The sequence below is a fragment of the Salarias fasciatus genome, chromosome 1 (assembly GCF_902148845.1).
Source record: "Salarias fasciatus chromosome 1, fSalaFa1.1, whole genome shotgun sequence".
NCBI lineage: Eukaryota > Metazoa > Chordata > Actinopteri > Blenniiformes > Blenniidae > Salarias > Salarias fasciatus.
Window position 1 is genome coordinate 17,706,167 of NC_043745.1, and position 23,994 is coordinate 17,730,160.

At 42.7% G+C, this 23,994-nt stretch overlaps 1 protein-coding gene across 1 annotated transcript in view; it reads right to left on the minus strand.

Annotated features, from left to right (window-relative positions):
• Positions 1-18,226, minus strand: part of galnt2 (UDP-N-acetyl-alpha-D-galactosamine:polypeptide N-acetylgalactosaminyltransferase 2) — a 57,121-nt gene extending 38,895 nt beyond the window's left edge. Inside the window, exon 1 of the mRNA XM_030090029.1 lies at positions 17,653-18,226. Within this exon, the coding sequence (XP_029945889.1) occupies positions 17,653-17,748 (96 nt within the window). The 5' untranslated portion in view covers positions 17,749-18,226. The remainder of the gene's footprint in view (positions 1-17,652) is intronic.
• Positions 18,227-23,994: the final 5,768 nt, after the last annotated feature.

The following is a 23,994-nucleotide window of genomic DNA, read 5'->3' on the forward strand; positions in this document are numbered from 1 at the left end:
TAAAGGTTTTTGCTTACCGACAAACTACATCATTGCTTGCCATCTAGCCAATTATGTTTCATTTCCGCCCCTGACAGGCGCTGTGTTTGTGGACTGTTCCCCTCGCTGGCGTTTTGCTTTTCTTACCTGAGCTGAGCATAATTCTGAGACAGATCCAGACTGACTGACGCTGCGACCGCACGGAGGATGTCGGCCGTCCGGCTCCAGAGCTGAAGTTCAACCTCACGGCTGAATTATTCAGGGGAGGGACAAAGTCACGGCGAGTACACAGACATTTACTTTCTGCACCATTTTCCAACAGCAGACTCCTAACCAAGTTTGATAATATTCCTGGTGCACTGCTGTGGGAGAGCTGTGAGTAATAGCGAGAGGGAGCGCCGAGCAATCTGCCAACGGCAGAAACAAAAACAACAAGGAGTTCAGCCGGAATATAAACACTTCACTGCCACAATTTATCTCAATCCTGCCATTATAGTTTTGAGGGTGTAATTTCATGTAGCAGCATTCATACATTTTAATCAGTCATCTGGCTGTGCAGACGGTGCTGCTGGCTGTTTGATGCTGCAGGTGTAGTGACACCCTGTTGGGTCAATCATTTTCAGGCAGGAAGGGACTCTGACCCGAGAGGGCAGCGCACGCTCCGGAGCTGCCTGGTCGTTAACGGACGGCTGCGGAAAGAAGAGTGACAGCTCAGAGGAGAGTGTGGCCGGCAGGTGAGGCGGGGTGTGTCAGGAACAAACAGAGCTGCCAGCCAGCTGCTGCAGAGGAACCGTCCAAACGTCCGCAAATAGAGAAGCGGAAGCCAGGTTTACAAAGCGAGGATACCGACCACGATGCATCCAGAGACTCCGTCTCATAGCCGAGGCCCAGCGGGACAAACCTCCATCTGCAGAGCCTTGTGCCGTCAGCAGACTTGGCTTCGCCTCCAACGTGACGCTGGGCTCCAGATTCAAGACGACGCACAGCACGGCAGGTGTGACGCCAATCATTTCAAACTGATCCAACTGACCTGGTTGGATGGCTTGAGCTATTCTCAGAACATCTTTTTGAGGTGTAGCACAATCAAATCTGCTGTACCCCCACCTAGCTGAAAGTACAGACAAATCAAACCTACCTTTTAAGGCAGAAATACATTAGAGACACAGGAAACGGCACAGCGCCTGCTGGCTCAAGGGCTCGCGGTATTCAGCTACTTTCTTCACAACTCCAGTTTCTAAGAGTGAGCCGGAGCCCCAAAGTGGGTCACTGGCATGCTTTTGGGGGGGTCTGAACATGCAACAGCATTGTGTTGTCTAATTGGCTCCCAGGGTGACTGACTGAATTTCTGGCGTGATGCGAAAAATACAAAGATTTTTTTTCTTCCCAGACCCAAAAAAAATACGACAAAAAGGCGGGTTTGTATGCGAACAGAGGAATGGGTATCTGTGAGAAAAGGAAAGCAAACATCCAGGACAGAGAATAAATGCAGAGGGGCGACATGGAAGAGGGAGTGACTAAAGGAAATTATTGCAAAACCATATGGTTTGTTGGAGGCAAACTGAAATACGGATGGAGCTGGAAGTCCATGCAGGTTCCACACAACACAAAACACACACTGAAGATGAAACGGTAACAAACTGACATACTGGACAAAGATCTAAAGAAGCTTTGTCATCGTATTGTGTAAACTGTGGTAACGTTTTAAAGCATGTCAGGGATGGGCAACTTTGATCACTGTCAAGGATACAAATATTTCATCCTCACTTCCAGAGGACCAAACTGTGGCCGCACACTTACAATACAAGGCTTTGTGAAAGTGACGACACATACTTAGATGAAAAGGACCATTTCTGTTTCTCATGCTACTCAACATGCATTCCTTTAATGTTTTTCTACAAATAAGTGAAATTTCCTTAACTGTTACCTGGTTGAAATCAGAGGTGCACAATATCCGGCAAACATCCCACTTGTGATAAATATTGCAGTAATTGGGGGCGATGTCTTTGTGCTTCAAGATAAGGCTGCTCATTCTCCTATCACTGATTAACAACAGTGCTGACTACTTTATGTTCTTTCTTCCTTTTTTTTTTACTATTCTCTTTGCTTCTACAGGTTCACCAGCAGTGTCTTTAGATGATGAGCTGCAAGCTGACTTTAGTATTTTAGGACCTTTTCCTTGTTTTCTTTGTTCTTCTGACTTATGTCCTTTGGCCACACTTCATAAATCATATGTGCTGTCAACTGATTCATTAAAAAGGATTCATCTTTGGTGAATTAATAATTACAATTTCTGTCACGTAGGAAAATTTCTGCCATTTTGAATTAGCAGAGCATGAATGCACAGTCCATGGAAATAACTGGTCACAGTTCAGCGAGTCTTGTAGCATATAATGTTTGTCGTGCCTGTTGACGCTGCGCTTATAATAAATGTGTGATATATTGTGAAGCCCTACAGTTTAATTAAGCTTTGAACCTGCCACCACCCTCAATTTAATCATAAAATAAATATTTTATTTTTGAAATTGGCTCACCAGTTTCCCTGCAGCTGGATAATGAAGCTTTCACAAACTTTAACTTGTCTGATTTCAAATATGCTTCGAGGATGATTTTTAACAAATGCTGCACATTTATAAAGTTCTTAAATATGCTTATCAAACAACAAATCAGAAGGAGGATAAAAACTAACGTTACCCATTCATATTCATTCTGAACCAATCATCTTTGGCTGAATACACACCTGTTGGGTGTGTTAGCTTATTTTTGCTTTTTCTCTCACAGGTTGCCTCAGACGGGCATTTTGATGTTAAAATTTTCATCTGAACACTGAAGAAAAACACTGTAGAGTAAAAGGTTGGAAGAACATTGACCAACGATGTTTTGAGAATGTTTCAATCTTTAAAATCTTGACAGTAATCCAAAATTACTGAATCCTATTAATAAACAGCTTCACCACACATAAACCTGATACAGACCTGAGCAGACGACAGAGGACTCATTTGAGAAAAGACATGAAAGAAATCATGGCCGCATATAGAGTCATGATTGGGTTGTTAACTTTCAAATACGTTACATGCTAAAATTCCCTTTGCAATCTTGTTTTCTTTTTACCTCTTTTGCTTTAGTTGGTTTTCTAATGCAAACAGTCGTCGTTTGTCTGGTTTCGCCCTTTCATCACACAGAGTCATGTCAGCAATGTGTCCAACAGCCCCGTGTGAGTTTTATGAGCGCTGACCTGCTGTATTCACACATGGGATCAGTCAGACAAACATAAACCTCGCATGAGGTGATAAAGTTTGTTTTTCATGTGGTTGAGGTCATTTCTGGACTTCCATACAGGTAATTTGTGAGGAGAATGTGTCGGAGGAACATCAGTGACGTTAATCTGCCCTGAATGTGAACAAAAGTCTGCAACCATCGCCTGTCAGGGACTCCACCTTTCTTGGATTAGTTTTAAAGCCCGATTTAATCAAACAGTAACAGACAGTCGTTCATAAGCCAGAAAAGTTTCTTGCCTCAGGGTTTTGCATCTGCAATGCGCGGCCAACCACACCCCTCCCGCCCAAAGATTTTCTCTTGACTCTTACTTCACGTCATGACAATTAAAATTTCATAATCACGTGGGTAAACCGCAAGGTTTACAGCCGAGTGTGCCACGTCAACAGTTCCACTGGCATCTCTTTAACGTGTATCGCCCGTAACAGGCCTTTTCAGTCGCACCAGGCTCGCCTACTTCTGCAGACAATGAACTAATGATCTTATAATTCAAACATTAATGCAGTTAAATGGACCGTTTCATGCGTTTCTCATACTTTTGGTGTTACAATGGAGGGATGAATCATTGCTGGTAGATTACCAACTGTATTCGGGCAGCGTTGGTATTTTTGACATGAACTGATGGGCACAGCAGCTCTTTAGAGGAACAAAGTATTTCCTCCTATAAATCACTGTGCACTCCTACAATTACAGCCGGCGGCAGAGTCCTGAGGCAGCAGAACCAGTCCGCTCCCAGGGACACTTTCGTGCGCAGAACCCTCGGCTGACAGGACCTTTGGCTGGAGTTTAAGATAAAATAGAGGGTTTCTGGTAAAACAGCAGCGTGCTTTACCAATGTTCAGTGTGTATTTTTACAGGAGCGTGGTTTCTGTCACCAGAGGAATCCACCATACAGTAGCAGTCTGTTTTTAACTCTCGAGTAGCAGCGCCGTCTCACGAGTCTTTTTTTTTTTTCGTCTTTCTTAATGTGATGCAATTTTCAGGGGAAGTTTTTTCTCCCCCTTCAGTGCTTCGACAGAAAGCCACTACACCAGGCACTTTGAAGCATTTCAGGTCAGACGTAGCAAGGTATGGGTGGAAAAAAGCCTCTGAGACGCCAAGCGAATAAAAAGACAAAGAAGAAGAAAAAAATAAGGCATAAGGATGAGTCCCTGGGAAGAGAAGAGCCACACACACCCAACCTATCTTCATCAATCACATCTATCCATTCAGTCATCAGGCATTTTGGTGCCAAAATAGGAATTCCTATCAGGCTGGAAATATGGCAATGTAGGTGTAGATTGTGAGAAATTTCTTTCCGAGGATCTTTTTTTTTTTCCAGGAATTCAGTCTGATTCCCCTTCTTATTAGAGCGAGCGCTGAGTCAGCGCCGCTGTTTCCTGAAAACCATTTCAACATATTGTAAAAAGCACATTTTACAAGCACCTACTTTACAAGTGTTGGAAAGTAGCATCACAGACTTCACTGTGGAATCCGGGCCTGGCTTTTTCTGAGGATTTCAGCATTGTGCGGCTGCCTGCGGGTCGGCGTGTGTGAGGGTGCAGAGGTCACACGGGGCGGCGGTGACAGCACTCCTGACAAAGTGTTATAATTTACTCCAGCTGTTCCAGTCCAGAGAAACTTAAGAGTTGCACTTACATAAAATGCCACGTGGCACTGTAGCCTCATCTATTGAGGCGGCTGTCAGTGGAGAAAATGGGGGTATCTGTATCCCGAACCGACGACAACCGCTGAAAAATGGCCAGAGCGACAAGAAAGACAGCCTGGCTCATTCATCCTGACAGGCTGATATCAAAACCCAAAGATAGCAGCAGCGCTCAAGTGCTTCACAAATATCAACTTTTAACGCAACCATTACAGCTTTTGGAGGCTTTTTTCCCCTCTTTCTTAAAATACATTTCTTTTTATTGAAACTAAATGAAATGTTAGTTTATTACTGAATGACCACAATTTGGTACACGGCAACAAATTAACACCTCCTACAAACCACAGTTCCAGAGAAAAAAGAAATCTATCAACCCACCACCTTTTCAGAGAGCCAGATAACATTTGGACCTTTCTTTTCACGTAAAAAAAAATGTTCCAGTATAGCAGAAGCTTTGCTGTGTGGCCGTTACCGCCAGTCAACAAAACGCATCAAACAACCTGGACCCGATTCATTTTGTCTCTTAAATGATATCTTCCTTATAAATAAGCAAAGAGAAAACACTGGGCTGTTTTACAGGATTATGTTTGATGAATCACACCGTTACAATATCAATAAAGCAATGAGCATAACTTCCAGCGCTAAATTAAATTTCATGAATTATTTTTAAAGACATCTGTTCGTGTCTTTAAAAGTAGTTTGGATTATATTACATTCTTATCCTGGGTACCAATAATGTTAACACATGAAATACTGTTTGAGGGGTAAAAAGAAACAAACTGTGCATAAACAACGACGTGCACCTCACTGGAGGCCGGGGCTGATGAAAACCGTCAGCCTCAGCATCCTGTGACCCAAATGTGACGAATGCTCACACGTCTACTGCGAATGTTTGAGGATGAGGAAGAGGAGGTGGTGGGTGGCCGCGGTGGCGGTTTGGATGCAGCTCAGCCCATGCTCCATTATATGTGATGATTGAGTTGGCAGTAGTAAGCAGCTCAAAGCGTTGCAGAAGGAGCGTCTCTGAAAAAAAAAACAAAAAAACAACAAGCCCGGCATAGAAACCATCTACACGGTTGATCCGGTACATGTTGCTGGGCTTCATTTCAGTCTAAATTTAAAATGTGTCTGAGATTAAAAACATGAAGCAATTACAGGTTCAGATTAAGGCTGAACGATTTTAGGAAAAAAAAAAAACCAAAACTGAGATTTTTCTCTTTTTCAGTTATTGCGATTTCGATTTGATTCACAATATTTCTTCAACTTGAGCTTCAGTGCGATATTCACCACGCACAGCCAGAGATCTGAAACATGACAGAAAATTACATCATTCCATCAAAACATTAAATGCTGTTTACTATGATGCAAGGACGAATACTGAAAGGTAAGAATTGCTTCAAATGTGTATTCATTGCAGAGAAACATGCGAAAGTCCTTGACCGACAGCAGTTTTTTTACAGCTGGAGAACTTAAAGAGCCATTTCCTGACTGGTATCAGTGTGTTTTTACTGCGTTTGCATGCCGCTGCCTCGGCAGTAGCCACCTCCGATCAATGAGCCTATCTGGTGGGTAGACGTTGACAACAGACCCTGGTTCAGTCAGGAGCGCTGGGAAACACCAAAGCTTTTGAAATCGCAGTTTCAATCATAATGATAAACGCTTCAGCCTGCTTCAAATCAGAGACAATTTTTCTGATCTGTAATTACAACTTAAGTACATTAAGAGAGCTTCTCAGATTAATCTCCTTTAAATTATATGCAGAAATGTATTTAAGTGACTCAGAATAAAGAAACAATAGTGAATATGTGTATCCTTATGAGAGCCATTTCAGATCAATATCTGTACAAAGTTTGCTCTTTTATGAGGAGAGTATCCAACCTATAGCATGCATTTGTGTCTCTTTTCAGCTACAGAAAATTAAGGAGTTTGTAGATGAAATACTGTAACTGGTAATAGAAAACACCACGGCAGAGAGAAACTCCAACCTGTGGAAAACCTGTGGATGTTCTCAGCATGAATCACTCAGACCAGAGACAGCTAATCACAAACACGCAAAGAAGACAGTTGTTGATAACTTCTGACACAGCCTAGAAAGAGAAGATGTTTTTAAGGTTTTAACAACGAACAAAAAAATCTATTCATGTGGATATCAAGACTGAAGAACAAGCACTGAAAAGGAAAGATAAGAAATATTGGACCCTCTTCAGGCTGGTATCCCAAAAGTAAAGTGGGAACAGCTTTGAGGAGTTATCAAGATGGCTGCTCTCAGCAGCACTGAACAAAAACTCATTTACTATTATATTTGACTGACAGCACAAGCAAAATGTCACCAAAAGAAAAAAGATACATAACATTTAAGATAAACGTAATGAAACATGAAGAAAACAAATGAACTGAAGTGGCTGCAACAGTTTGGAATGTCTGAGAAACTTGTGAGTGACTGGAGGGAAGCAGACAAACGTACCATGATAAAGAAAAATGGGCTAAAAGCACAATGACCGGAGCCGGAGGAACAGGTTTTATAGAGGACTGTTGAACAGCAGCTAAAGGCCAGGGCTTACAACCACAGCATATCATCTGGGCAGAGAAAACAGTCTTATACACCCGAGTGATTTATTTATGTCTTTCTCCTCTCCATGGCACGCTTACTGATAGAAGAAACCTAAACTCATAAAACACAGTAAATGTCCTCAAAAACTGCTCATACTCACTATGCTAGCAAACTGGAACACTATATCCTTTTTTCAACGAGGAACTGAAGCATATCTGAATAAAGCATTGCGAGTACCGAGGCAGCTGGAAAGTAATAAGAATAGATACTTACAGTACTTTTCATTATCTTTAATATCGTAAAGGGACCGATCGGTATGGAAGTTTTAGGGCAGATGCTGATTTCAATGTTGGGGAATAAAAACTTCCAATAACCGATATATCGGACGATTAATTTCTCTTAGGGCTGGGGTGAAACGTCGACATTATCAATTAAGTAAACGTGTTGGATAAAAGTGACGTGTCACATGACGTCTACGTACCGTCAATGCGGTGGCAGTGACACAATCATGGACGTAGAGGGAGCCGATTTATAGAAAGCTCAACCAAGTTTTGGAAGAAATTCCAATTATTTTGCTTTCTAGTGAAAATTTTAAGCCCACAAACACCAAAGTCACAATACTGCAAGAAGGTGCTTTAATTGAGAAAACCGTCCATAACTCTACACCTAGCACCAGGCCTCGCTCCTACCCTCTACTGCTAGGTGTGTTTAAGCTAACTTGTGAAAAATAATTGTTAAACATTGGCATGATCAGCTCACTTTTGACCGATTATTCTCTAATTGCCATGATCGGTAAATAATCGGTTGAACTCTAATATTTTAACGGACTTGCCACAAGTATGGAAAACACAAGCAAAACATCCAGACAACATGCCTTCCTCCATGATGTCTGTCTGAACGCTGAAGCTTCGGAACGTGAGCCCAGATCACTGCTGACCTGACTGACAACTTCTGAAGAGTTTGCCTATCAGTGACAAATTGGATAAAAGAGGGCTGCTGTGTTTTCTCCTGATCGTAAAATAAAAAATTAAAACAAACAAAAAAAACAGCTCTTTGAAAAGCTCCTGTCTCAGCGCTGGTCCCACGAACAATGGATATTCTTGTCTCTTTCAAGTTCTCCATGAGTGCCTGTCATCTGGCAGAGAAGAAACCCGTTATGAGGGGAAAATAATCCACTTTGGAGGCATGCACGACGGCTGCAACATGCTGCTGTGCTTAACCACAAGGACTCCTCTAATGACTGAGAGGCAACATGAAAGATAGAAACACACCATTAAAGAAGTGAATAAACGGTGTTCTCACTCCACAGATCAGGATGCAGTCAAACTGGCTGCCAGCAGCAGGAAAAAAGAAGAAGAAGAAACAGTTTGACTTCCACAGACTGAAACCGCGCTCCCTCTGTGGCTCTGTTTAGTCAACTATTTGTCGTCTTTCTTGGCCGTGTTTGAATGTCTTATCTCCTGCTATCTGCACAGCTGTCCGTCAGTCCGGCACTCACAAGGCCTCGGCGCTGGCACGTCAGGCCAAACTCGCTCCGACTGCTGGAAATAAAACCTGCCAAATCCACACAACACACCAATCTCTGCTTCTAGACACCTTGGCAGTCGTTCCCCCCTGACTCATCATTTCTTTTCTCTACCTTTCCACCACTGCTCAGTTTTTCTGCCTTTTCTGGTAGGCAATAATTAAAGCAACTAATTGACGGTTGGCCGAGTCCTTTATTTATTCACCTATTAAGCGTTTCGTTCTCGCAGCGTAAAATGAAAGGGCTAGCAGATTTTCCACTCAAATGTTTCACTCATTTTGATGCGACTGTTCATTAATATCAGACGGAGGCATATAAAGCCGGCTTTTCATTTGAAACTTGACGCTTGTCACATTTTACTGTTGAAAATTACAACGGCCCCCGGGAGATCTCAAGCTGCTGCTGCGCAGCCAATTATGTTCGTGTTAGATCTGTGCTTAGGTCTAAATTACACTCCCCTCACTAAATTGAACTGAATTTCCAGCTGACCAAATGATACTTCTCAAAGGCAGAATTTGCACTTAAAGGCAACATACATGACGCCATGCATAAAGGCAAAAAGCAGCATCATTATCACTTCATGAGCCAAGAAGCAAACATAAAAATGAAGTGTTTGTTTTCGGCGCAGTGACACTCATGTAATGACAGACAATGTGAAAGCAGATTGCAATTTCGTTGAAGCACCCTTCTGCTCGGCTGTTAAGCTTATTCGTTTCTAAAATAAAAAAATAAAAAAAAAGATGTCATTAGATTCAAATTTAGAGAACACTCAAGTCGAGCAGAAACTTTCAGGAACTGAAAATAAGAAATGTCTCAACGTGTAGCAACGCCAAATCCATGAAAACAGGAGCTCTCTGACAAAAACACTGTTTCATTTGTATTTTCATAAAATCTTTTCCATATTCATGGAGGAATGCTGTTGTGTATTAGGAAGTGTTCACACCCAAAATCTGATTAAAACAAGCTGAAGCTGAACGCTGCACTGGTGTGGCTCATTTCTACCATCCAAACACTGACAACCGAGTAAGTAAGGCTGCTGTTTTTATCTTAAATCATTGTATAACATGCTGTTATGGTCTTTGCTGGCAAAAATACCACCACGATAATTTTAACGTGCATTGAGTCAAACACTCAGGATTGTTCTGAAGTTAAATGACAATGTGATCATCACAACAACCGTCGTTGTTTGCGTTTCCTTCATATTTTCTGATCCAATGTCAGTGAAACGGGCAACAGAGAGATACAGCATCACAACCATGGACATCACCGAAAAGCAGCACATGTTCACTCATTCAAAAATGTATAAGAGACACTCAACAGTGATGAAAGAATTTAAATTTGATAAACTTGCTGAAGTTTACATCTTGAATGTCAGCTGGATTGCATCAGGCGTCTATAAAATTCTGCACATTGCATAGTAAGACTGTTACAAGAATCTGTGGCGCATGTTATTAACTTTGTTGATTCCTTGTGAAATATTTAAGAGCTGCATTGGAAACATTTACGTACCCAGAAGCGCCCAAATAAAGGCGTACATAACTGCAGATGAATGAAGAATGGCCGCCACTGCAGCGAGCGTCACAAAGTATGTTAGATCATCTCCCAGTTGTAAGGGATTCCAGCAGTGACTAGATGATATAACTGCTAAGAGTTATCAAGAAATCAAAGTCATTCTTGAACAAATTTGTCGTTTTCCCTGACTACGAGCTGTGGTTTTCTCCGCCTTGATGCCAGAGATTTTCTTTTTTTTAATCAAATAAGAAAAACCAAGGGTGCCTATTGAAATGCATTGCTGCTTTCACAGTTACTGTAGATAGCCCCGATCGCTCACAAAAAAAACAGCACCAGTTACTTCCTCCCAAATGTACTGCCAGCGGTCCCTTGAGCAAGGCACCCGTCTGCCCTGCACACACATCTGTGGAGCTGCTGAACCAAAACAACACACAGCCTCTCCTGAGACTCTCGGCTATGAAGCCGTGTGTGAAGCCCGATGTGGCTGTGAGGCGGCTTCTGGGTTCAAAAGGATTTTTTTATTATTGTCCCCACAGAAAAACAACAGTGACACAACTCATTCTTTGGTATCTGAGTGCAGACTCCGATTCTGTCAAGCATCTGTCACAAGTGATCATTATTTAATGGAGCGCGAGCGCACACACGGAGACAGAGGAATACAGACACAAAGCATCAATACTTCAAACAAAAACTGCATCTCCGAGACGGGTTCAGAGCCCACTGATCCCCCAGCTTAATTTAAGCCTTTTATCGATTCGGCGTTTGCTCTATAGAGCTGCATTTAGTTAGTTAGCAATAATGGATCTGCACACTGGCTGAAATTACATCGTATTTTGGCATTACAAACATATCGAGCTGCCGAGGCCTGAAGTGGCTCCAAAGCCACAGGTCTATCAGCCACATGATTATACTGCAGTTGTGAAACAACGGGAACTGAACACATGTAATTAGTATTACGGGCAAAGCTCTGTCTCTGTGAGTGTCTGTGTGTGAAGTTTTCACCATGCGAACAATGGCTATGTTGTGTGTTACAGACCCGAATGAAACGAGTGTCCACTAAAATAAACAAACTCCAACCAGCAACATGTACTTTTCTCTGAAGCTGTGAAGAACTACTACTTCCTCTAAAACTACAGAAAATGTTTTTAAGGTTGTATTCACTATGAATAGCATCACTTCTATATTAATATTTTATTGGGAAAGAAAGCAGCCCTCTATCTTCAAAGAGCAGCTTTGTCCCCTTTAGCTGAGTTAACGTTCACATTTTTGGGTAACTGTTCACCAGCCTATGAAATCTGAATGTTTTGACCACTCTTTCATTTATTTAAGACTTCTTGGAGGTTTTTTCCCCCCAGTCCCGTGCTAAACTCAAAGGAATATTCAACCCTTCTCAGGACAGATATTTCAAGCTTGGTGTGACGATCATGACGCCACACAATTCAGCAGTAAAGAGAACATCAGTTCGCATGGAGCCGACGTTCTTTCCTGATATCACCCATCGAATCAACAGACAGTTCGGTTTGAGAATAAAAATTGTATTGAGTGTACTTGTTTATATATCACACAGCTGTGATGAAAGCTACTCAGTGACAAAGACATCACGAGCTTAAGGATTCAGGACAGTTGGACGTCAAATTTGATGGCGAATGAATTTAAAAAAAAAAAAAAACTCTTCATGTTCAAGTTTCTCAGTCTGGAAAGGATTTTTTTTGGTTCAAGAAAAGAAAACCAATCAATCAGTGACACTGTCATGGGTAGCCAGGCTCACATCTTGGTACAAGGTATCAGACACCTTCACAGCTGGAGAGCAGCCCAGGCCTCGGTGGGTCTGCGCCGCTGGCACCAAGAGCTGATATTGCAGTGTGTGCTGGAAGCAGCAGACTTCTCATTGTGTATTGTGTGGTGCCGAGTGGTTCCACATCCATCTTGTGCACTAAATAACAGGCCAAAGATCCAACAAAATGACAATCCCATAAAGCAACGCTATCACCCTCCCGGGCTGTGTGATTTGCAGCTGCACCATTTTTCTGCCTATTTTTTTTTTCCTGCTCTGCAAACAGAGAAACTCTCCAAGCCAGCAAGGTCATCCTGCCTCCAGGATGAAAGACAGATGTATTGATAAAGCTGAAGTTTGAGACGTGCACCGACATGCAAAGCCGAATGCCTGAAGCTACAGATAACACCAGACTGTAAGTCGCTCACGACTCTTAGCACAGTCAGAGTCCCTGCTGAGACACCTCTGGCCTCTTCTGATAGCTGTCAGAAGAACCCAATCCACAGCCCTCCACCAAAAGAAGAGGAATCCAAACCTCAAGTTTCACGCAACTCATTGAGAATTACTCAGACCGAGTCTGTGAGCATGAACTGACTCTACACAAGACGTGTTTGTTGATTTGTTCTCGACTTTTTCACGCTTTTTTTGGAAGTTTGGACCAATTTGAGATTGTTTCTCTTGATAAGAGAAAAGCAGTACATGAGTTGCATGTGACTTGCCTCAACTTAAGGGGGAAAAAAAATAATAATTTCACAAAAGCATATTTGTCCATCCTGTTCACAGATGAAGACATTGAGTTTGACGTCCATCCCTTCTTAGATTCAGAGCCACTATCATTTATCTGCTTTTCTCCCATCACCCTCACACAGGCGGCCGATAAGCAGGAGAGCAGACTCAACAGTCAGACGGCAGCTTCACAAGTGCTGGCAGGAAAATTCCTCTAAGGTCTGTCCAATGAAGAAGACTTTAATAGGGCGTCCTGGTGAGGCCGCAGGCTCATGTTTGCAACATTATCCTCCTGTGTACCATGGTGCACTTACAGATATGTGGGTTTGAACTGAGTCCAGCTTACTGGGAGTCTCCAAAGGTTTCTTGTCATTTTGCACGCTGTATGCCGAGTATGAAATAAAAAAGGAGAAAGTTTCAGTTTCAGTCCGTCGGCGATTCACAATGACATCATATAACGGGAGTAGATTTCACAGTTAGCATTATTAAAAAGGGGAAATGTCCTTCCAATTTCTAACTGCAGGATTGTGACAAAATGAAAGCTTTCATTAAAAAAAATAAATAAATAAATGAATCACAAAAAAACATTTAAATCGACTGAAATGGCGATATAACGGTTATGCCTTAAATCAATGTTCACAGCGCAATGTGGTTATTTGATATGTATTTAAAAGTAATGCAAAAATCGTATTTCACACACAGAGTCACTGTGGTTGAGGGCAGTCAACTGGAAAAAAGATCTGTAAAATTCACAAGTATCACTGGGCAAATGTGTATGAGAAAGACAAACCGCACCTCAAAATCTACTATGAAAGACACGAGGAACATTTTGTGCAAACATTTGCTCTTGACCTTTGGAAAAAAAAAAGTTGACAGTTCACTCTTTTTTCGCAAAAGTAAGGACTGTCAGGAATGGAAATGTTCATTTATTTACTTATTGAGGCACAGAGGCGACGGCATCCAGGCTCTGATTTCTGTATTGAAAAACTGTCTTAAATTGGGACTTTCCAGGCTATTTGGTGGGCACTTTGATCCAAAGAGCTACAGCATCACCAGAGTGTGACAAAGCTCACGAAGCAAATTGAACTTGTTCTTCAGGCTGAAAGACTGTCTTTTCATTTTATTCACAAGAGGGTGTTTCGATTAGCTGCCGTGATGGAGTGGAGGCTGAGCTGCCGGACCCGAGGCTCCGGCTGCACTGCGCGCTCGCGATCAGCGATGGCACTACGACTGGTAGTTTTGTGGGCTGTTGTGTCAGATGCAGACACTGTCTGTGGCCGGCGAGAGGAGGAGGTGGTGGACGTCTTGACTGAGGTGCGGGATGCAAATTATGAAAATGTCCTCTGTGCTGAATGATGCTTGGAAGAATTTGAATCAAGGGATGTTCTTGGAGAGACGCTACTCACTGCACAGCTCAGTCCTGCAAGATGCAACTGTCACAATTAAATTATTGAGCTAAAACGACAGAATTTTTGCTTTTGAAATACAGCTTAACCTGGCAGTTTTATCAATGGTGGAACATTGATGAACAGCAGAGCAGAAAGAACAACAGGAAAATGGTTATTGCAGAAGGAACTTTCCTCTAACCCTGAATGCATCCAAAACAAACTGTAACAAATGCAAACTTTCCCAGTCATCAGGAAGACTGTGAAAACATTGGATTTGATTCTAAATCTGTCTCCCAGGACCCCAGTCCACAAAATTCAGTCCATCTGTTCAGGGCTTTCATGCAAGTGTTGAGTGCCTCTAAAAAATTCACAAAATGAGAGATACAAAGTTTGTTTCAAGACAGCAGAGAGAAATTATTAAATGCCCCTGTCCTTTTGAATGTGAAGGCGGACATGATGGGAAAACAACACTTTACCTGGCCGCACTGCGCTTGTGTAAACAGATTAAATGTCCCTTTGTATAGAGACACCGGCCAGGTACAGCCCATCATACATATTAATGCTACTCGCAATTCAACTCCGGAGAAAGTTGCTTATCAAGGTATGTCAGTTTGACCCCTTTAAGGACCACACAAACACACACACCACACACACATATACACACACAGAGTGGAGCTATCAGACTAATGGAAAAGTAAAAGGGCTGCTCTGGTTGACTGGAGCAAAGCAAACACAGGGAGACAGATACGACAAGACAAGAGACAGGTGGAATACACACGGGGTGTTCACACACACTCACAACTAAATCCAGCAGGGCAATAGAAGCAGTGTAGTGTGCACAAACCACCCACGCAGCGCACTTCATCCATACACAGTAGGATAGGTTGGCCTACATTACTCAGGCCCACACAAAAGGTTGGGACTAGAAGCTTTCCGAACATCCAAATGAGAAGTTGATGCACACACTGAGGAAGGACACAGATGTGTTAAAAACACTGCAGTGTTTTACTCTACAACCCAACACCTGGAGGATACTGAACCATCACGCATGACATCCCGCTGCATGTACAGGCTGGGTGTATTATGAATGGAATCCAAGCGTCTGAATAACAGTGAGTTCACACAACACACACACACACACACACACACACAGAGACACACACACAGTCAGTTCATTAGGTAAGCTTGGCTAAAAACTAATCCAGATTAATACCACATCCCTGATATGAGCCCTGTCCCCATCAAGGTTATACTGTTACTTTTTTATGTAAACTACCTCACTGCCATGTCTATTCAGCTTGTTTTGCTTTATACTGTGAGATGTTCTCTCTCTCATTTAATCTCCACAAAAAAAAAAATAATCACAGGCCATCTTCTGTTGCCAAGACATCAGTCCTCAAAGTATCCATTTTTATACCTTTTAGGAAAAGCGAAGGTCTTAAATTCTTACATTTAGCTGGAAGGAGGACCACCACTAATGATTATTTTCATTATTGATCAGTCTGCAGCAGATTATGGCTTCCCAGAATTGAATGACATGACTTCAGATGTCTTATTTTATCTAGGTGACAGACCAGAAGCAAGGGAAGAGAAGCTTCAAGATGCTTCAACCTGAACAGTGTTGACTACAAATTAGAAATAACACAACAATTAATTCTTTTTATATCTTTTCTATCAATTCAAAAATGTTTCCCACTGGGATTTGTATGACTATAGTTGTAATTTGTTTTAATGTAAACATGTTTTCCCATAAGAGAATTCATGTTATAGTGAAATGCTTTCATCTAGTGCAGTGCCGGAGAATCAGTGATGCTCCGTTGCAGCTGCATGGTTTAAGAGCAGAGGCATGTGGTGTCAAGAAATCCAAAGACACTTTAGATCAGGGCTCCCATACTAGACCGCACACCGGTACCGGTCTGTAGATCATTTGGTGTTAAACCACAAACAAAGAATAAAACGTTTGAGCGGCGGAAAAACAATTTTGCTTAAAAACCAGTCTATCCTGCAGAGAAGGTCATGGACCACAGTGTTGGGTTATCCCTGGGCACAGTGCTGTCTGTGGGACAGTCTGACTCACGTCTACAGGCCAAAACTCACTGGATAATTCAACACAGAGCAGGACTTGATCAAAGCCATTTAATAAACTGCTTTCTAGCAAGATTAGTGTATATTGAGCAAAACTGGAAAGTCATGGCCCAAGGTTATTATGTGCCTCTTGAAAAAAAAAAAAGTCTCTTTCTGTTTTAGGGTTCATTACAAAATTGTAGTAGGACAAATCTGAGAGCAGTGGACCTTTGTCTGTGTAATGGATGTTGAAGAGTGGCTGGGGCACAATATGCAGCTCAAAGTGATAGTGGTGGTCAAAAATCCCTGCAGCACAAATCTGAATCTCAAACAAAAAAAGCCCCTGCAGATTATGAGAGGATTTGCTGCATGGCTGTTACACCAGACTACATTCACTTCAGCTCAGAAACCCAGAGCTCATCAAACAACAGGAGAAATGTTTTCACACGCCAGGAACAGGAGCGGGCAGGGTCTGGACCACAGCACTGAAGTTTGCGTTAAGTCTCAACCAACTGTTCTCAATGCTGGAACACGAACAAACCGCCAGTGTCTGAGGACGCATCTGAAGAAAGAGCCCAGGCTGACAGCACCGGTGTTAATCTGTGACACTTCCTGATGCGGGTTGATTTGTCCGGGCGGCGGCAGCGGCAGCAGCAGCTCGTGCTGACGTGCTCTATAGGCTCCAGACCCCCTCACTCCTCCACCTCCTCCTCCTCCACCTCCCGGCCCTCACAGCCAGGGCCAGCGGCCGCCTATCAATAATAACAATCACTCTGCCCGCTCATCTCCTCTCCAACGCGCTCTCACGTTGCCCCACGCGGCCACCGTAGCCAGCGGTTCACGGCAGCTGCCCGGTGTCGGACGTGCTCCGCTCCGCGGTGCCTCGGTCGCCGGCGCAGCGGGAGGTCGGTGCGCACAGACCGGCCGTCCACAGCCCCGCTGCCCCCCTCCCTCCCTCCACACTCATCCCCACCGAATCGATGCCTGCCCGGTGATACTAGCAGGCCCTCTATCACATTCCTCTCGGCGTCATGTCGCCGCAAAACACCGCCGAGACGAGGAGGAGAGAGAGAGAGAGAGAGAGAAAAAAAACAGCCGAAGCGTCAAATCACACCGCTCCATCTTCGCTTTGCTTTGTCCGGGAGGAAAACATCCACAGCGACACCGACACGGAGCGACCGGCCGCAAAAAGCAGACAAGGAGCGGAAAGCCTACCTTCCGACTCAGCGCCGTCCCCGAGTAGAAGTAGTAGGCTATCCCCAGCACCCACAGCACCGCGAAACACAACATTATCCTCGATTTCCTCCGCATGGCTGCCTGCTTTTCCTGTCCGCCCGCCCGCCCGCCTGCCTCCGTGTGTCGCGGCGCTCCGCTCGGTCCTCCCCGGCTCTCCCCCGGCTGCGGCGGCTGTGGTCCCGGTCGGCTGTGTCCGTGCGGGGCGCTTCGCCGTGCGGCGTCGGCAGACTCCGTCAGTCGGTCAGGGGGAGCGGAGGCAGCAGGAAGCAGCAAGCCAACATCAGCGGGGTTAGAGGGCAAAGGCTAGCCCGACTCTAATCCAATCAAACACCGGCACTCAGCCCTGGAGGAGGACCGGGGGCTGGCGGCGAGGCGAGCCGGGCCCACAGGCTTCCCTGCCCGGTCCGGAGTCAGAGGAGTCCCGGCGGGATGTGGCGGCTGCAAATGTTCAGCAATGTGTTTCTGGCAGCTGGGGGAGACGATCCGTGCTCATCGTGCTACATTTGTGTCAGTGTGCAGCCGCATGCGCGGTGAGGAGCCGGCAGGGGCGCCAGAAACACCGAGCAGCGCGTGAAAAGCTCCAGTAGCTTTCACTGGTGCGATCGGAGCCAGGGGGGACGGGGCCGAACCAGGTGTCACTGCACGTTATCCTCGTTTTACTGTCACGTGATGCCGTGGCTCCACTGAACTTTAAAACAGCACTGAGTCTTTCTAATTGCCAAAGTCTGATGTACTCTAGTCTTCCACCTTTTTATCAGTTCACCAGTAGTTCACACAATGCTCTTCTTTGTGCTGTTGAAAAACCCTCCAGGATTTGTTCCAGACATAAGAGGCTCCAAAAATGATAAAACAGTTGTTCAGTTTCATATTTTCTTATTTGTTCCACACATTGTAGCTTAACAGTTTTAAAAAAATCATTTTATTCACAATTTTATTTTATTTTATTGTGCAAACATACGGTTTCCTTGCTATGCTGGATGTGCACCAACAAAACGACCATCAAACCAGCATGGACCCAAGGAAATGACATTTTTCTTTTTAACAGGAGTTTATTTAGGTTCTCCTCTGGATGCAAGGATTGCAAAAGGGATGAAAAAACTGTCAAAAAGTGAACAGAAGCTCATCATCTGGGTTAAATGTCAAATTTTATAAAATCTCCTTTGTAAAGGATAATATATTGCTTACACAAAGTCCCCATGCAATGCAGTTTTTTCCCCTTTCCTCAAATGTCCTCAAATGTTCAGATTTTGAAGGCCAGTGGGAACGAAGCATATACATGTTGACTTTAAAACTTGAAGTTTAAATTGAATTTTTGACTTTTTAAAAGGACACAAATCACTCTCACTATAAGGTTCATTCAGTATTTTTAGGCTTTGGCCTGCAGCCAGATCAGCAGTCTGATGGCATTTCCCCAGAGTTCAGGGAAATGTGGTGGCCAGTTTTTACTGCTTAAATAATCAATCAGGTAAGTAATTTGATGATTAATCAATGAGGACATTAATCACGAGTCCGCAGCTTTCAGCAGAATACCAAACATAACAATCACAGCCATACAGATTAATCACGAGTCTGCAGCTTTCAGCGGAATGCCAAACCTAACAATCACAGCCACGCAGCGGTCATCTTGACCTTCAAAGGACCGGTAGGCAGATGTTTGCTGGGCTTTGTAGTCCGAATCATACATATTCACTCAAAGCATAATGTTCCTGGAATTTTGAATCTGCATCATCAAGATGATAAATCTGTGTAATAAATTAAATTCATCATTGCAGCAAAGACCTCAAATAGCCTACATTAAAAACTTTGTTCACAGCTTCGTAAAATGACGATCAGAGTTTATTCATGTCAGAAATTTAAGTTTAAATTTTTTTGTCAGGAGCAATATTTTGCATTTTTGATGGAAATTTGACAGGTGGAGATTTTTGACATAATTTCTGTTACTCACAGTGAAGATAAGATAAAAACAGTGATAGTGGGGGACATGTGCTGATAAAGCCCAACATGACATTTCAGGTTTGAGTATTATAAACTTTGATCTAGTGTTTGTTGGATGGTCTGTTTATAAATACATTAAAAAAGAAGAATTTAAAATAACTCAGTAGGCTGTAAATTAAGTAGCTATGAAGCATCACAAAACACGTTCTTTCTTCTATGAAGGCTCTGTTCTTTTCTCACTTTGAGAAATTTGCACATTCAAACCTGCTTTAACAGAAAATTGCATTTCATAGGGTCATTCTGAAAATCTGTCAGCTTTTCTTGATTTATTCAAGAAATCCATCAAACCCAGTAACTCTGAAATCCAGAGGAAATTATATGTGCTACTCATATCTCCTAGCTGATGGATTATTTCTGAAAGTCTTGAAATATTCAGCAGGAATTTTGTAGGCAGTCAAAGGGCCAATGTTAAAACAATCTGAAAGGAGTTGGAACAGATTTTTCGATGGTCTGCAGCACTCACTTCAGCTCTCGAGGACTTGAGCAGCCAGGGCTCGGCTAAACCAAAGGGTCCAGTTCATGTCGTGGACAGCTCAATCTGCCTCTTAACATTTTCCATGTTAATGGTGACAAAATTAAATTTTACCTGGAGAGCAAAATGCTCCTCAGTCTAAGTGAAAAAAGTCTATCAATACACAAGTTGTGCTGTACCTCCACAGATCTCCCAGTAGTATTACACACACACACACACTCTCTCTTTCATTGCTGCTCTTGCTGCAGTGTCTGCGAAGACTCAGTGTTTGTGTTACCTACAGTGGTGTTAGAGCATGGATGGATAGAAGTCAAAACTCTGAGGGAGAGGGCTGGAGGAGGGAGCAGCAGAGAAGCAGATGTGTAAATTTAGATTTGCAGGGGTAAAAGACCTGCTTTGTCATTTGCTCTTTGCCTTGTACTATATATATACCGGTATATGGCTGGTATAGGATGGTCTCAAATTATCCCTAAATAAGGTCAGCTTGGCTTTTACAGGATTTCACTTCTCCAGAAGTCTAGAAGAGACCCTGACATGTTGTTGCCTGTAGTTCTAACTCAAACTGTTGGCGAGACTGACTGAAGCATGCTGATTTCAAACCGCATCTGTGTTACAGCAAATGTTTTTTTTTTTTATCCCTATGATTACCTTGACCAAATACATCTTTTTAAAAAGGATGCTAAATTCAAGAAAATTATACTTTGACAATAATATCACCAATCTTTCCTTCCCATGTATTAAGGGTTGTTGTTTAAATAAATAGTCACAATGAAAAGTAATTGCATATCTTTGGATGATTGGAGGAAACCAGCATTATTACACAAAGGAAAATTATTGTGTCCATTTCTCCAACATGAAAGAAAAACAACTCCTCTCTTTTGATTAGTTTATTGGAATTATGCAAAAGTTTGTTCAGAAAATCACAGACAGCAAGTTGTTAATCAGCAGTCATCCTCCCTGAGATGGATGAGGCTGACAAAGAAAGCTATTAAGGTTGTTCAAATCGATGGGGAGGGGCTGCGGCTTCTACCCTCTTCTACTTGTCTTCAGTTTACGCCACATTTCTCCAGTGTCATGGGACATCACCCTGTGAAGTTCCAGGTGTGTGTGTTTCAGCTGACCTCTGTGTGAGTGTGTGTCTTGACCTTTTTGTGTGTGTATGTTCCCTGTGTGTACATCTCCTGTCTCCCTGCATGTGAATCATCTGACTTGGTCCACCTACACCTGTACAGCCTCACACACAATGGGCCTCATCTGTCTGCTGTCCCTGCTGGCTCCATCGACCTTGAATGCTCGGAGCTGAGCTTGTGGGCCGTTCTTCACTTGTGAATAACGATCTGAATGGCTTTTTGTGTAGTAAGTGAATCAGACTGAATGTTATTAGGTTTGTGCGCGTCTGAATAGTATACGTGATCTCACTAAGATTGTGAGGTAGATACATTGTATGTATTAATCACTGCATGCACTGTATAGTGTTGGGGTTTGTAAGCCGAGTTATAAAAGTGAAGAGTACTCGGTCAAATATACTCTATCAAAAATAAAAGGAACACTTTCAGTCTCACTATAGCGTCGAGTCACTTTAACCTCTGGGATTTTCATCTGGTGGTTCTGAATCATCTGCTTTGGTGGTAATAGAATAAACAACAGTTGCACTGGAGGGGCAACAACAACCCCTAAACAGAAAAGATTTTGCAACAGAAGGCCGGTGGCTTTCACCCTCCCTGTCCTTTCTGACAGGATTGTCACGATCCTCCATTTGGCTTGGGTCAGTGTTACCATTAGCAAGATCTCTGGAGAGCTGTGATCTTCAACTGTTTTGATTAACGTGACATTCTTCACATTTAGTATCAGGATTCACAAAATGTCACAGATTACTGAAAAATACCATCACTTACATATCTGACTCAAAGCCTTTCCCCACATTGACACGCTGCTTTTATGCTCCATCTAAACAGCAAGTTACTTTTTATCTTCAAAAGAGAGTTCCTCATCATTTTTCAAAGACCGCCTGTGAAGGGGAGCTTGGAAAGGAAAAAGTGACATCTTTGTCACAAGTCTCCAAATTTCTCTGAACTCTGCTGTGGAAGAAGTGTGGCAATGTTCCCTACACCATTTTGGATGAACTGTTAACCATATGCTTAATTTTCTTATCCAATAAGGAAGATAAAATGAATTTTAATCTAACATTTTATGTACTTTTGTCTGTCCTGTTTTCTTGTTTATTTAAATTGAACATGTAGAAGGGGAATTTTTAAGCATGAAAACTCGAGCAATCGTTTTACTGCCTGCATTTTGAATCAGCAGCTCGCTTGATGTGTTTGAAGTAGAATAAAACAACAGCCAGTTCAGTTTATCTGCACTATGAAGCTTCTCAGTAGTGAAGCACGGTGACAGTTTCATGGCGGTTTTCGTGCCTTCGTTAATAAAAACTGTGGAGATACACTGTTTCTGCAGCTGCACACACACTGCTTACACTGCCAGTCCAGTCAATGGAGTTTCAAGATAAACGAGTGTGTGTTGAACTGAAGATTGTGTTAACAGATGGCAGCAATGCACATCCTGACATATACTGTATTTAACAGGTATTCTTGATGTAAAAGCCAAAAATGTCATAAAATGTCGGAGATTCCCCAAATTAAATCGAGTAATACCTGTTTATTTTACAGTTTGTTTGTTTTTTAAGCTGCTCCTTTTCCGACTCGTCGCAGTGGTTTCAGTCATGATCCAACACAGGGTTTTACATCAGATGCTGTTCTAAGCAGAGAAGTTGAAGTACTTGTGGCAGTGGGATGCTTACTAGCAGTCATCAGGTTAGAAGTTTCACTAATCCTGAGGCCAGCAGTGTCTCATACATGCGATGCACCTTAGCAGCAGTTTAATCAGATCTGAAAAGAAATGGATGGAAGACTGATCACATTCTGTCCCTCAGAAGACCAATAATGAACTGGAACATACTCACTGTCCTCTGTTTTTTATCTGACACTAATGTTTCCTTAAAATATTAATAGCTTCACAGTCAACTAATGGACTATCTGATAAGGTTTTCCAGTCCGGAGGACATTTCTCCTGTTTCAGCCTCACTCCACTGGCTGCCTGCTCATTTTAGAAACCATTTTAAGATTCTTTTATTTTTTTTTATATCGCTCCACAGTCTTGCCCCACCCTCCCTTGTTTGAACCGAACCCTCACAATCCGGTGGAGCCTGAAAGGAGAGAAGATCCAGCTTGTTCAGTCGCAGCTCTGAGACGATGAAACAGTCTCTCACTGCACATCAGACAGACATCTTCTTTATTTCTCTTTGAAATTAATCTTAAAATTAACTTCTTGTTCTTCTTACTGGCTTTTATTGCCACAGACGATGCTGACATCTGTGTGTGAGCTGCTCATTTGATGTATTCTTTGTACTTGTTTTATACTACATTTATTTGCCTTATTGTATACAGCACTTTGGCTCCCCTTGGTTGTTTTAATGCACTTTATAAATAAAGATGGATTAGATCGGAGTAGATATTGATGAATAAACCACTATTTTTTTGGCAAGACAAAAAAACGGTCAATTTCTCAGTAGCACCAGTAACAAGTTACAAAAGTACTGTGGCTCTCGTATCTCCACTGATTGTGCCAAATGTCACCATCTGCAATGATTCTGCACAAATACTGAGACTGCATGGTGCAGTGCTGGTCAGCGATCTCACCCTCCAGCAACACTATCTCTCGTTCAAATGGGGTTAGTTGAGTTTTCATTTTCTTCCTGTCAGGTGGTTTAAATTTGAACCCAGACTCTAAAAAACACACATTTGCGGTTAACTGAGAACATTAAATTGACCCCAGGTTTGAATGCAAACTCATCCGTA